The sequence below is a fragment of the Rhinichthys klamathensis genome, unplaced genomic scaffold (assembly GCF_029890125.1).
Source record: "Rhinichthys klamathensis goyatoka isolate OS25496 unplaced genomic scaffold, OSU_Roscu_1.1 h1tg000359l_1, whole genome shotgun sequence".
Classification (NCBI taxonomy): Eukaryota; Metazoa; Chordata; class Actinopteri; order Cypriniformes; family Leuciscidae; genus Rhinichthys; species Rhinichthys klamathensis.
The window spans coordinates 13,899-29,840 of NW_026606868.1; the positions used below are offsets into that span (position 1 = coordinate 13,899).

Here is a 15,942-nt window from a genome sequence, read left to right on the forward strand (position 1 = left end):
AGATCATTCACTGGCCCCTGGTCATTTTCTAAAAGTGGCCTTAAAGCAAAGTAATGTGAATATCCCTGACATAGATCTTTATAGACCTTATTTCCTCAACATCCCAGTCTTTCTGCCCCTCAGTGGGCATCTCTGTCTGGGTCAGCAGTGTTCTGTTTCTTCAGTTTTCCTCTTGTGTGTGTGCCGCTGCCCAAAATGTAGGTTAATGATTTGAGCAGTGCTGCTGGCAGGAGGAACACTTGAATAGATAACTCTACCCTGGAGATTTATTGGCCATGCAGTAGTGGACTTGGACTTGTGCTTGTGCATGAGTCTGTTATTGTTCTGTAATAGTCCCTCAGTGCCGAGGAGAAAAGAGCGGTCGCTCCCTGTGGAGCTTTGTGTAAATCATCAGTATTCTTTTCAGAAGCATCCTCTTTTCTTCTGCATAAAAGCATCTCTCTGTTCCTCTCCACCATAGCCAACACTGAAATAATCAATAATAAATGATAAATGACAAAATGGAGCAGAGCCAAATGTATAGCACTTAGTGTGAATCTTGGTTTTCTGGTAGTTATGAAGCCTGTTTTTACATAAGAGTAAAAACAAAATACAACTTTGTGACTTCATGTATCCAGATCTAAATATCTCACAGTAGCCACTTGATTTTTTCTGTATCTCACAAATGAGTTATATCTCACTTTTCGACTATGCAACTTTATATCTCAAATTGCAACTTTACATCTGATATTGAAACTTAATATCTCGCATTGCAACTTTCATTTTAGAATTTAGACTTTATATCTTATTTATATCTCGCATTGCAACTTTACTTCTCACATTGCAACTTTACATCTTAGAATCGCAACTATATCTCTCAGTTGCAACTTTACATCTCCCAACTGCGTCTTTAAATCTAAGAATTGAGACTTTGTCTCACATTGCAACATAATGAGATATACAATTTGCAATTGTGAGATTTAAATGTTGCAACTCAGAGAAATACTTGCGAGTGTGAGATATGAAGTCTCAATATGAAGTTGAGACTTTATATCTCACTATTTAGAATTTATTCCTCATAATTTCCACTTCATCACACAGTTGAGACTAAATCCCACAATTGATTGTATCTCACAGCTGCAACTTTACTTCTCACTTTTTTCAAATGTTTTACTTTATCTCAATCTTTTTTATTTATTTATTTAACTCTGAGGCTTTCATAGGCTCAAACAGGCTTTCATAGGTAGGCTGAGGGTGGAAACAAATAGAATGTACATCTTGTCTAGTTTGTGTATAGTGTTAATGCTGTTATTGATGAAATATGTTTTCTCCATTTCTTTTTTACTCAGACGTGGCAATAGGGGCTCCGTTCGCAGGTGAGGACCGTGGTGGCAGGGTCTTCATCTATAATGGACAGAAATCTGGACTGATGTTACAGGCATCTCAAGTGCTGAGAGGTGACTGGGCCTCATCCGCCGTCCCAGCAGGCTTTGGATTCACCCTGCGTGGAGCATCTGACCTCGATAACAACCAGTACCCTGGTGAGTAAAGAAAAACCTTCGGTCTCTTCCTCTCTCTGTTTACGCAAGTTTCTGTTAAGACAATCATGCTTGGGAACTGATGTAAGCCAGGGAGATTTGATGTAGGAGGAATGGAAGACTGGACTGAGACATCCAGGTTGAGTCACTTTGTTGGTCAGTCCACTGGTCATTTTGTACAAATGTGTGAAAGTATTTCCACTCAATCTTGTTCTTTTCTTTTGTTTTTCTTTGCCTTCTGTTATTGTGGGATAGTGTTTCTGCATATTATTCTCATTGCTCTGTTTATCACGATTGATTTATAATGTTTTTATTGAGAGCAATCTTCCACATGATGAGATCTATGTGATTTCTGACACACTCTGCTGTCTGAACCTCATCAAATCACGCATATATTAATGAATGCTGTTTCTGCTTGTTTTCATTGAACACAGTGATTTGGGGTTTACCTGAAAAGGTCAAATCTTGTTGAACATTTTAGAGCCGATTGTTTCAAGACTATATAGATAAACATTTGCAGGTGACTGAACAAGCTATGTATAGCCTGTGTGTGTGTGACAGACATGTTGACTGGGCTCCAGATGAAGTTTTAAGGGTTCAACTCTTGTTCCTCAGACCCAGGTGTTTCTGAGTATCTGTGAGAAGAAATGATCAGGAAGTTTAAAGCAGCTACATAAATGTTTTACATTTAAATTTTTTATTTTGAATTTGAAATGATCCCAACTAGTCTTCACATAGTGTTTGTGGATTAGTTTATATTGAAATGAACTGTCTGAGTGAATATTTAGAGCTTTTAGAAAAATACAGATCTGCATGTTCCCACAATCCATCACAGCTGCACCATAATCTTGTTTTGACTAAAAGAAACATGAATTAACTGATTCATTTTCAGAAACGGAACTACAGAAACACCCAGCGTGTTTCTAAAGCCAAACTCTGCTGTAACGCCACAAGCCCATTTCAACAAAAACAGAGCGGTGTATTCATTCTTTCTGTCCTTTAATCTCCCCTTTCATTTTTTAATGGCATTGTACAAAATCATCAAAGCAGATGCTGTCACATGCTTTCTTTATAGAGACAGGAAGTCAGATGGTTAGGCAGCTTATATGCACATGTGTGTCGCATGAGTGTGTGTGAGAGTTTGCTCTTTCATGGTGACAGGATTGTCATCTTAAATATGCTCTAATAAACGCAGATCTTTTCCATACATGAAAACCATAGATGGATGGTAGAACAATCACACACAGGTGTACACACACACACACAATGATGTTGAACAGACCCAGAAAGCAAAACGAAAGACAGAAAACAGGTTTTCCCGTCTCTTCCTCTCAGAATGGATAAATCACAGCTTTTTAGAGATGTGATCTCCGCAATCTTTGATCTGTGTGAATGTTCTAATCGACCTCTATGATGTGTGTGCATTTACATATCTTCAGATCTTTATCACTTTCATCAGTTCATTCAGATTAAAATTGCTTTGTTGTATTCCACTTTCGTAAGTTGCTTTGGATAAAGGCATCTCTGCTAGATGAATAAATGTAAATGGGGCATGTTGAACTTTTTATTTAGTTATGGTTTCTTAAAGAAACTATGGTTTCTTGCATAATTTAGTTTTACATGACCATTTTACACCTCGTAGATTTTGATATGTAAATAATCTCTATCATGATTTTCTAACATTTAAGCAAACTGTATGTAAACTGCCATAGTGTTCCATAACATGGGTAGATATGTAAATGTAAGCACTCTTATATTAATGTGTTGATAGTTCTAACATGTTCTGAAAGATGATTTTACAGCTTAGTTTTGATAAATGGTCCTGGTTGAATGAGGAAGTAGCTTTATGTTACTTTGTGTCTGAAATCGGTTTATAGAAATTTAGTAAATGGCCTGATTTCTTTTCATCCGGATTATATTGGGTAGCTCCTCATAAAATGTGCATTAAAGGGATAGTTCACCCAACATGAATTCTGTCATTATTTACTCAAGCTCATGTCGTTCCAAACTTGTATGACTTTTTTTCTTCTGTGGAGCATATTTTGAGAAATGTCTCAGTGTGTTTTTACATACAATGGAAGTCAATATTAACCAAATCTTTTTGGTTACCAATATTCTTTAGAATATCTTCTTTTGTGTTCTGCAGAAGAAAGTCATACAGCTTTAAAACAACATGAGGGTGAATAAATGATGACAGAATTTTAATTTGTTAAAAATAAAAAAATTTAGAAGAACCATGCCTTTGAGCATCAAATATCAGAATCAATTTAAGCACTCGGGTTGAAACGTGTATCTTCCTTAAGAGACTTTTCAACTGGGGTTCCTCAGGGCTCTACCCTTGGGCCCCTATGTTTTAGCTTGTATTTGAACGATCTGTCCTGGTGTAAATATTCAAATGTATGCAGATGACACTGTGATGACACTGTTATGTACATGTCAAAACCAGTGAATAAGTGGCACTTAAATTATCTTCTGCTATGACAAAAAAATATGACTGACTTACTCAGTGATGTTAAATGCTATATATGTTCAGAAAACAGCGTGCATGTTTTTTTACTATTAAAAATAAGAAATTTTTGTTAATGGTGAGAAATTACAAATTATTTTAGACTCAGACCTGACATTTGAGAAGCATGTAAAAAATGTGTTCTGTATAGTGATAAATAACATTAGAAGTTGTTTATTTATACAGAATCAACTTTCTACAGATGCTGCTAAAGTTATCTGCAATCAATGATATTTTATAATTTTTAATACTGTGTATCATCATGGTCGCAAAATCTACTCTTAAACCTTTACATAGTTTATATAAAGACAGACAAGAGCTTCAAGACTTTGGTCACTCAGATTTTTCTATAAGAGCTGTTCATATTTGGAATACATTACCAATTATCATTAGACAGTGTCCTCTTATGTCCTCTGTCACTCTTATGCTGTTCAAATTACAAATAAAGATATGGCTAAGGAAGGGCCAAATATGTGCTCATAGAATTTTTTTTAACACTTCTATAGCATTTTACTTTTCTTCCTGCCCTGGGACAGCAGATGTAATTTAGCTCTGTAACTAATTCTGGGGCAGTCATGTAGTGTCCATTGTCCCTGTTAAATACACTTTTAAAATAATTATAATAAATTGCTTGGTTGGTTGGAAACTTGGTTGACAGTGTTTGAGTATGTCTACAGATATTAGAACTAAAATACTGTTTTCCATTAACTCTCTACATGAATTAAATCATCACACACAGATACCTTTCCTGTTTATACGCCTTTTCATTTGTGTGTTTGGGGTTTATGTGAGGGTTAGAGTGAACTTTGGTTAAATGCAGGGTTAAAGTCAAAGGTCAAGGGTCATTCATCATGATCTGCTTAAACAGCAGTGGAGATTACATACTCCACATTTCCTGTCCACTGCTTCAGGCATCGTTCTCAGATAAAACACAAAACAAACATACTCACATTGCGCATTTAACAATTACTTCATTCATTTGAGAGAAAAACACTTTAAAATACCAAATGGCGACATATAGGAACAGAATTTGTCGTTCTGTGAATAAAAAAGGAAAAATTGTGGAAAGATTTGCGATTCAGAATTCCCCTTTCCACTATATTTCTACATTATATTGCTTCCAAAAACATGATATGTTGTTACTATGTGAAACTAATGTTACATTCAGGACCCATTAGAAATGTTTTAGGAACTTGGGTGGGCACCCTATAAATATGCATGTACTACCAATCCGATCAAGAACATTTCTATCCAAAATCTACAGGGAGGAGTTCGGTTTTGGTTTTCTTTTTGGATGGATGCGTGATTGTATGCCAGGTGAAATGAGAGAGAAATTCTGAACTGGAGGTAAAAGAGAAGATTTCATTAGTTGGCTGTGCTCCGGCATTTCATTGGCTAGAGGATGAAGATGACTATAACAGACTCTAACCTTATTAAAGTTCAAGTGTTTGAGCTTCTTCCATCTCCTCCCTCCATCATTCCACCTCCTATTAACCTATTCCTGCGGTTAAGACCCTTGTGTTGTGGTGGCCGGAGGGTTCGACCTGAATATTTTGAGGTTGACTATTGCATTGCACACACACACATTTACACCTCACTGCCATTCTGAGGAAGTTAAGCGCTCAAATGAACTTTCCAGATGTGTGAATGTAATAAATTGAATTATTCTGTTATTTTCTCTGCCTTTACAAGATGAGAGCTCATGCCTTCAGGATGTGTGTGTGTCTGTCAGTCGGTGTTAGCATGCGTGTTTCTGTCCATTGTGCTCGAGGTGTGTTTTCTGTCACAATACCAAAAGCTGCTGACTCTGGTTTACAATGGGCTCTTTGCCAGGGCTGTTTTATTCCTGAAAGCAGGACCTGATGGAAAGCAAAGCCAGTGATCGACCTCAGTGAAACAGGAATCAAAGCCGCAGTCTCTGAGCACTCATTAGGGTGCTGGAGCTGTTCTGGAACATTCCTGCATGCGAGTCTCTGAGTTTGCCTGACTGCATGCATCCCTTCAGGAGCGATTTGTACTCTTCCTTCCTATTAATGCTTTGTACAATTCAAAAACTAAGGAGAGAGAATGGTCTCTTGCTCAAGTTTGATTAAAGACTGGATGAAACCGACCTTGTGTAAAGGTTAAAGTTTAATGTTTACTTATTCGAAATTCTATACTTATCACAAAAACTATTTCACCATGAAAGAAAACAAAATGTCTAATATTGTCTGAGCGGGTGTCAGAAGCAGCTGTTTTGCTATGGTTTGTTGGTTCAATTATAGTTTAATGAGATGTCAGAGATGAATGGATGGTTATAGCTTTAGCAGAGGCCATAGAGGAAGCAACAGACCACTAACACACACACACTCTGCCAACATTTCCACTGTTCCATCTCAGGTACTGGAGGTGTGGTTATATAAAATATAGAATATTTGGTTATAATGTTGTCCGTGACCAGGTTTTGTTTTGTCTGATCATTAAAAAAAAACATTTCCACCGAAGACATTTTCACTATCCTTTCCTTGTTACTTTTGCTAGGTTACATTAGTTAAATAAAAGATTGCGTTGCTGATTTTGAGTAGGGCTTGCTATGTAGAGAAACAGTAAAGATTTAGGAGGAAGAGGAAAGAATGGAGGAATGTTTTCAGTTTTAATATATTTTGAATTATAATTTAGTCCTCTGATTGCAAAGCTGAATTTTCAGCATCATTATTCCAGTCTTCAGTGTCACATAATCCTTCAGAAATTATTCTAATATGCTGATCTGCAGCTCAAAAAAACAATTTTTTTTGTTATTATCACAGTTAAAACGGTTGTGCTGCTTAATATTTTTGTGGAAACCATAATACACGTTTTTTAATAGAAGGTTTAAAGGAACATAATTTATTTGAAATATAAATATTTTGTAACATTTTAAATGTTTTTGTTGTCACTTTTTATCAGTTCATTGTGTCCTTTCTAAATAAAAACATTAATTTATATACATAAGACAGAGAGAGAGAAATCATATTAGCTAGTTTTATTCATAATATCACAATAACGTGAACAGAGGTGAATTTTAAATATTTTCACCTTTGATTTAAACAGATTTCATCATATTTGTCTTATTCCCAACTGCTTTATTTATTAAGAAATATAATTTTTCTCTTTTTTCCCTTACTGTAATCAAAATGCGTGAAACAAAACATGTTTTCATTATTTTTATATAAAATCCATTAAACTACTCCTATACATGTTTCGTCTACCAGGAAAACAGCAGCAACTGCATGCAGGTATTAGCAATCAATTACTAATTAATTATATTAAGTTTTGTGGGACTAGTTGGTTTGTCTCACTTAACATTAGATGTACAAATTATTGATGGTGATTCAATTGATGGTATTATTAAACCTTGTCACATGATTTTTGTTAAGGCCCTGATTCATTTAAACTACATTACGATTCTTCCATTGCATCATTAAAATCCCATATAGGTTAGAATTCATGTTTGTTGTGCCCACCTTCATTAAGAGAAGAGGGAAACCTTTCAGCATGGTGTATTTACCTTTCCTTTAATGAAATGTGGCTCGGTGAACCTCTGAGTTGAATGAGATTAAAGCCTCACACGTTCTCCGTGGCTCTCTGGGGTTTCTCTTTGGCTCTGTTCAGAGATGGCAGGTGATGCAAGACGCTAGACTGGTAGAATGAGCAACGGGTCGACCAATCTTTGATAGAGACTGCTGGAGGCCCAAATCACTTCCAGCTGCAGTGTGCTTTGAAGCTTTATGATCCAGCCACTCGTTCTCTTTCTTCGTTCTCTTGCAACACACATTTTTCACATTTTCATATATATTCTTTCATACATATTTTCATATCATATTGTGTCTGTCCTGCACCTCTTAGTATATTTCACTCTCTTTACAGATTTGCTGGTTGGTGCATTTGGAGTGAGTAAAGTTGTGGCCTACAGGTGAGACATTTTACACTTTAAATGCACCATATAATACAACAATGTCAATTACAAATGTTGACAATTTTATATTTTAAAATGTTGACATGCACCTTCATAATAAGTTGTAACTCACAGTGGGTTGTTTTTGGTTTTGAGTTTTCTGTTTCTCAGCTTTAAGTCTCAGCATTCAAATGATGGCAATGCTACAATGGCATTGACCGGAAAAAAATCATCTATCACAAAATTGTGTTTCTTTGTTTCAACCACAGAAAAACGTCAACATGTCACATGACATTACATTTAGTTAGCAAGAAAAACAAAAGACATTTAGAGAAGAGCATATTACAAAAAAAAATATATATATTCACTATGTCATATCATGCTCTATATTTTTACCTAACCAGTAATTCATGTCTTAATTATTTGAAGTAAAAATCTGAAAATTGTCTGGAATCTTTCTAGGCCATATTCTCAAAAACATGTTTTTATGACAACCATTTAAATTAGATAATATCTCAACAATGGTTTCGAGAAATGTAATAAGAACCAATAAGTATGCCATTAGAAAGCATAGACTAATCGAAATTTTCAGGGTCAAAGCTATTAAATAGATCATTCATTTTTATACATTTTTAAAATATATTTTAGATATGAATTTAAAGTGTGAAAATATATATAATAGACAGTTTAATAAGGCTAGAAAAAAAATTCTACTGAATTAAATGTGAACCTTGTGAAATTTATTTAGTTTTTCTTCCCATTTTAGTCAAACCAATATTATAAAACAAATGCCCTTTAAGCTGACTACAATCAGAACACACAGTTTTCTGTAATAAAGCAAGGCAGGCAATTTTATTTTATTTTTGATAATAAAAATAAGAACAAAGAAGCAAATTACAAACAATAGGACAAATACAATAGAAAAAATATACAAATTAAATAAACTTTGTTTTTCAGGTAAAGTAGCATAGGTTTATTTAACATGTAGTAAGAAGTACTACTGAAATTAAATAATCAAATGTAAAAATAAAACACTTCAACGGTACGAACTAAATATAAATTGATTAATATTAAAGATAAAAAAGTGATTTTTAAGAATGAATGCACGGATATAGTTGCACATCCGATTTTAACCCATTTGTTTTTGTTCGCTAAGGACATAACAGACTCTGTTTACATTTAATACTCCACACGATGTGCATTTTGACATAATTTTGTGTAGCTGTGAAAGAGAACTGAATTCGTGATCGCATGCATGTGAGAGGCGGAATCTGTGTGCGCACTTCGGCTGTGTGTCCGTCAGCGCGAGCACCGCATTGAGTCCATGTTCGCGGCTTATTGTGATTAACGTCAATAACTTTAAGTAACTTTTAGTACTACTGCGAAGTTAAAAAAAGTAAAGAAGTGTAACACTTCGAACAAAATTGATGCAAATCGGTAAAAGATAGAATCGTAATTCAGATATGAATCGATTTTTTCCTGCACCCCTAATATATATATACATATATTACTAGTTTGTAGCAACATACACATATTCTGACCTAAACTTACTTACACCTTTCACTACACTCACATGTTTTCTCAATTAGAGTGAACGGCACAGAAAACACCTGTGTTGAGGTTTAGCTGGAAAGAAACCTGATACATATGAAGTTGTTTTTCTCTGTTCCATGATACGATAGTAACATATTTTAAAAATTGCATAACAGACTATATTGAAATGTCTGGCTTCATAATGCATTCATGAAGAATTCTTCAGCTGTAGTTGACAGGAGTAGTCAGTCAGCGAACATTATCTACAGACTTGTGGCATGTCTAGTCTGAGTAGTCAAGACTTCGATTGGGTGTTTTAGCTCAGGTTTCCCTCAGAAATGTTTCAAAGTAGTCCCTTTTTCCTGCCTCAAAGACACCAAAAACACACAAACACATTAACAAGTCCCAGCACACACACACACAAGCGGTGTCAGTGTTAAAGCGATTAGCTGTAGTGGGCTCTGGTGTATTTGTGTAAGCTAACATTTCCACTGTTAATCCAGTTTGAGTGCTAGTCTCAACAGACTGAATGCGAGAGCAGAGCAGAGCAGAGACTGGCCTCATGTTAAGTTCTCATTTACTCAGCCTGTCTGATGTTTTATTAGAATAAGACTCTGAATGTTTAGTTTCTGTTGGTTGTTCTTTTTTAAATGTTCTTTTAGTGATTCTTTATGTAATGTTTTGCACTGAATGTTCATTCTATCTGACATATCACTGAAATAGTTGTCCTGAGAAATAACTTCAATTAGCTTTTTTAGCTAATCAGCAATGCTTTCTTCTTGTTAGTCATTTTGAATATTCAGGTTTGCTGATAGAGAGAGGGAGACTTTTTTGTGTTGTGGAAGTTAGCAAAATTTTGGATGTAGTAAACAGTCAAAGAGGTACTGTATATATTTTGTTTTAAGAAACTCATATTCACATTTAAAATGATCACTTTTTACAATCCAATCATTTCAAGATACCACATCTTTTTCATTGAATATCCTATTTCACTCTGAAATATGTCTCATTACAGAAGTAAAATGTGTTACCAACTGAAATTCAAATTGACTTTAAGTCTTGCTATTTCTTTCGTTAAACACAAACGTATTGTGAGTATGCGCTGATGAACTCTGGTCGGAGATACAGGGTTCTATTATGCAAGCATAACCAATACAAATATTCATTTGTACCACTGTCTGTCAAATTAATTAATGAGCGATTTCAGCAAGAAGATAAATAACTGCAATAGCGGTATAACAGACAGGAACTGAGTGTGGTGTTATGAGATGTACTGTTTTTTTTAATGATGCAGGGTTTTTTATGATTTGATATGTTTTTTAATGTTGTTTTTGTTACATGTGTTATGTGTTGATACGGCAGCAGTTCTCTAATCTAAAACAAATTTATCCTAAGGGAGACAATAAATGTTACCTTGACCTTGACCTTGAAACAACTTTAGTGAGTTCTTAACGAGTATGTTCAGCTCTGAATTCAGCTTCCAATTCAGATTCATTGCCACAATAAAATCATATCAGTAATTTATTTATTTTCCGCGATATTATTCCCACTCTATTGTCTCCCAACAATGCTAGGGCAAGGCCAGTGGTCACCGTGAACGCTCAGCTGATTTTGATGCCCAAAATTTTCAACCCTGAGGACAAGTCTTGCCGCATGCCCAATTCTGATGACATGGTAACCTGGTAAGTGTCAACTAACTATTTATCCACTGCTACTTCTGACACAAAGAGTGACTCCTATGTACTACATGCTCATAAAAAAAAACATTTGAAAGTTCATGTTTTGATTTATCTCTTCTAGATGAAGTGTTCAGTTGATGGAACAGATATGTTGGTCTTTAGTCCTGTTAAAGGGTAAACCAAAGCAGTCAGGGCCAAAGAGCTATGGCTGACTTGGAGGTTTTAAATCCATGTGGTCTATAGTACCACATTACAGCAGTTTTTTCTTCTCTGTGGTAAAACTAAGTGTTTCTGGAAGTCTCAATACATTCTTCCAAACCACACAAACATACACACAACCCTGCATTCTTACCCCGTATGTGGATGGACATTGTGTCCCACAAGCAGTTTTTGGGCTCTGTGATGGTAAACATACCAGATCTGTTTGGCTGCTTGGGCTGCATGTGTCTTTGTGTTAGGGTTGGCATTGGGAAGAAAGGACTGGAGGTTTTGGAGAGACAAACGAAAGAACTAAAGTGTGGAATTCTGCAATAACAAAAGAGTAGCTTAGCAAAATAAATGTACAAACTGTGGTTGGAAACAGTGAGACACACACATGAACACAGTGATAAACAGAACAAGAAGAGAGCATTAAAAGATAAAAAAATAAAAAAAACACCAGCATGGTTAAGGTTGAGAAAGGTTGTCTCTAGAGTTTAATTTGTTTCATTTTGTTTTATATTCTTCTTAATATAATATATAATATTATACATAATAAATAAAAAGCTAGTGAAATGCTTCTGGTTAGAATTTTTTTCTAATTTAATAATTTAAATGTAATATAATTTAATTTGTTTCAATTATATTTTTATATAATATAACAACAGCAATAATAGTATTATATTATATTATTACTGTACATAAAACAAATGTGATAATTAAGAATTTTGTTAACTATAAATTATATTTTTTATGTGAGTTAAATTTATTTGAAGACAGTAATGCTTTATAAATGAAGGTTTACCAATAAAACAGCCTATTTACATGCAGTGTAAAAGTGTGTTAGATGACAAGTAAATAGTGTCAAACCACAGACACACACGACTGCCATTAATACTGAGGAGTGAGCAGTAATTACAGATGGGTTGCAGGGCTGGAAGAGTTCCAGTGGGGTCAGAGCAGGAGTCATGGGGGGTCAACCTCCGGGCACTGGCGTGTTTGCACGGGTTGTAGGCCTGCATGATTATGCGTTTACCCTTGTCACGGGGGAGGAGAACTAACAAGGCATCATTAAATTAGCGGGGCCACTTCCTCCCCTAAATATGCATACTCTCTCCCCTTTCTCTCTCACTGTACAGCATACACATGACTTCTGCTGTGTATTTTAAAATGCACCACTACCTGGAGGGGTCATGGCAGGTTTTGCATGGTTCGAGCACAACGCACAATGCTGGATTCCATCAGGCATGGCCTCATGGGTATTTCGTGTTGTTCATGAGGCACAGCATCCAGCTGTTTATCGCTAATTTAAACTCAGACACGCTCAATGCTGTCTAAGTGTGTATAGGGGGCCTAATGGGGTGCTTCTGATTAGACATATTTGGGTTGTATGCAATGCTATGCATCGGATTGGCCCCGTTGGGCCATTAAGTTGTGAGTCCCTGAGCACAGATATCATTACACGTTCAACATGGTGGAAATACAGTTATTGAGCACCAGCTGGAGAGGTGTGAGCAGCATGTTTGAATAAGTGTTTTTTCTGCGCTCTCACCTTACAGCTTGTGTGCGTGTGAGATGTTTGTGACGGAGTGCCATGTTTCAGTCCTGGTTGTATCAATTTAAAACTATCCCTTTATTTCCGAAAAACAAATACAAGAACCCTATAGCAACAGAACTGCTGTCTTAAGATTCCAGTAAATTAATTGTGTGAAACATTTCGAAATGTTCTTAGAATATTTAATGACAATAAAGAGCTTGTATGAGATCTTGAAGAGTGAAAAAAAAAAGTGTTTGTCCCATTTTTTTCTGATAGGAACAGGAAATCGTTCTTGGGCCGCTGTAATTGTCGGCTTCTATTACCGGATTATTAGAGTGAGGGAGGGATAGAGAGATGAAGTGAGGAAAGGACAGATGGAAGAGACAGAAAGAGGCAAATTCAATTAAGTTATTAAATATTGAGGAGCATAAAGTCCCTAAGCTTCCCACATTCCATTTAGCTTCATATACAAACACTCCACCCTTATTAACAATCCTCTTCCTCTCTTTTGTAAACATCACTTTAATGTTGTCATTTTTGGCTAAGTTCTTCTGTACTGAATGTCTCTCTCTCTCTCTCTCTCTCTCTCTCTCTCTCTCTCTCTCTCTCTCTCTCTCTCTCTCTCTCTCTCTCTCTCTCTCTTCTCTCAGTCTGTCAGTTAATGTGTGTGCTAAGATCTCTGGAATTGGTATTCCTGATTATGTAGGTAAGTGCATTTTATTTTATTTTTTACTTTTAATTAAATGCATTTAGTTTCAGTAAACTGATGTAGTCTTATCAACAAATGGCTTTTCAAAAATAAACATTTCTTACTCTTGAACCAAACCAAACAGCTCTATACGAATTACAAATTTTGATTCAAAGCAGAAAACTAAAAAAAAATAAGTACATGTTACAAGGTACTTGTACCTAAATCAACTTCACATCACAAAACCATTGCAAATGACATACACATCAGCCTTGACTATAAAATATAAAACTATTAATGATCAGTCATTTATATTTTGTATAAAACTATATTTAAATAATTTGTTAAGACATTTATAACAAATTATTCAGATCTATACTCTATAGTTAAAAAGTTTGGGGTCAGGAAGTTTTTCTTTTTTAAAAGAAATCAATACATTTATTCAGCAAATATGTATTAAATTGATCAAAAGTGACAGTAAAGGCTTACATGATTACATATATATATACTGTATATATACATATATTTCAAATAAATGCTGTTCTTTTGAACTTTCCATTCTTCAAAGAATCCTGAAAAAATATATTACAGTTTACACAACAATATTTAACACTTGCCTACAATAGATGTTAGCATTGCGTCAAACGAAAATAGAATCCATTTTAATCACTGACGCCGTCTACACTGGATACAGTATACAGATGCGTGTTCAGTTTCTAACATAGGCTACTCCACGTGCTTGAGGCGTTGATACTGTTTCCTATACAATGCCGTTAGCCAATCATAACAGTGGCCATTTACTGACAAGCCTTAATGGAGACGCCCCTTAAAAACAGATAATTTTAGACAGAGGATCAGAATGAAGGTGGAAATTTTTCGCATATTTATATATATATATTTTTTTTATTGTGCACAAAACTTAACATTATTAGTGAACCTCAAGGAACATATTAAAATAAATAAAATAAAATAAAAAAACGCTTTCATGACCTCTTCATTTAGAGCTTATAGTATATTTTGCAAATTGTTTATAGTCAAATTTATGGTTGAGTCATTTTCTCTATGGAGAAAATGAACAAGACTTCCAAAACTCTTATGTTGCAAAGGCAAAACAAATGATTTTGTCATGCAGTATACATTTTCTCTTGACACTTGCTAAGATGGAGACATTTTATATTTTATTGTTGTCACTTATATGTGTTGTGCTCAGTGTGAGTTTTGTCTCCGCTCGTGTTGAACATCTGTACGTAAGTGCATTCAGTAATGGCCAAAATGGAGAAGGTGCCAAATTCAGTTAAACCAACAGGCAATAAAAGCCTCTTTCCCAGCACTTCTGAACGCAGGCCTGTTAAAACTCAGTGCATATGGTTTTGGAGATGACAAAGAACAGGTGTGGCTGTGTGCGTTCCTGTGCCTGTGAGAGTAACACAGGCTGGTGTGTGTGAGGTGCACGTTTGTTGGAAGCACTATTTGATTGTTGTTCAGAAGCCCTAGTCATTAACCTTAAGAACGTGCAATTTTTATGGTCCAAAACCTGTTTGGTCCGAGCAGAAATTGCCTGAATTAGACTCTGTAAATGTGGAACGAACAATACCGTGCCTGTCTTTCTCTCTCTCTCTTTCAGCTCTGACAATGAACCTGCAGTTGGATTGGCTGAAGCAGCGTGGAGCAGTTAAGCGAATCTTGTTCATGGACTCTCACCAGCACCAGAGAACCCAGCAGTTGGTTCTGGGTCAAGGGGACCGCCAACATTGCCACAACTACTCTGTTTACCTGCGGGTAAGCCTTATAGGCCACATGCATCACAGAGCATTGCTGAACTGGCCTCATTCCTCGTGAAAAATTCTTGTTTTATCTTCACTACAAATGAACCCATGGGAAAGTTAATTGTGAGCCAAACCAAGCTTCTAGTACAACACGGCTCATCTGGACGGAATAAACGATGTGAGAACCCCTCCGTGAGAGTGTGTCGCAAAAATAAGACCAAAAATTCTGTTGCGCTGAGGTGACACAATAATTGAATGCAATCTTAAGTGTTTCTGGGTGTTTATATGACAACACAGGCCATGGGAAAAACTTTTATTAGCCAGCTCAATTTGAACTATGATAAAATATCAGGCAACATTGACCTATCACTATGATACATGGCAGATCTAAAGCACAAACATTCAACAACATATGAATATAAATTAGATTCTGTAAAAAATCTAACAACAATAATTTAAAAAATAAATACACTGATAAATGATTATTATTAAATAAAAATTATTGAATTATATATGTGTGTGTATGTGTGTATATATACACTGATAAATGATTATTAATAAATAAAAAGTACATATATTACATTATATTTATTATAGTGCTGGGC

The 15,942-nt window shown here is 35.4% G+C and overlaps 1 protein-coding gene across 1 annotated transcript in view; it reads left to right on the forward strand.

Moving 5' to 3' along the window:
- Window positions 1-15,942, forward strand: part of itga8 (integrin, alpha 8) — a gene marked incomplete at its 5' end in the record, with an annotated part of 66,641 nt that overhangs the window by 11,761 nt on the left and 38,938 nt on the right. Inside the window, 5 exons of the mRNA XM_056233059.1 lie at window positions 1,329-1,520; window positions 7,909-7,954; window positions 11,044-11,151; window positions 13,534-13,589; window positions 15,196-15,350. Coding sequence (XP_056089034.1) covers window positions 1,329-1,520; window positions 7,909-7,954; window positions 11,044-11,151; window positions 13,534-13,589; window positions 15,196-15,350 — 557 coding nt within the window. The remainder of the gene's footprint in view (window positions 1-1,328; window positions 1,521-7,908; window positions 7,955-11,043; window positions 11,152-13,533; window positions 13,590-15,195; window positions 15,351-15,942) is intronic.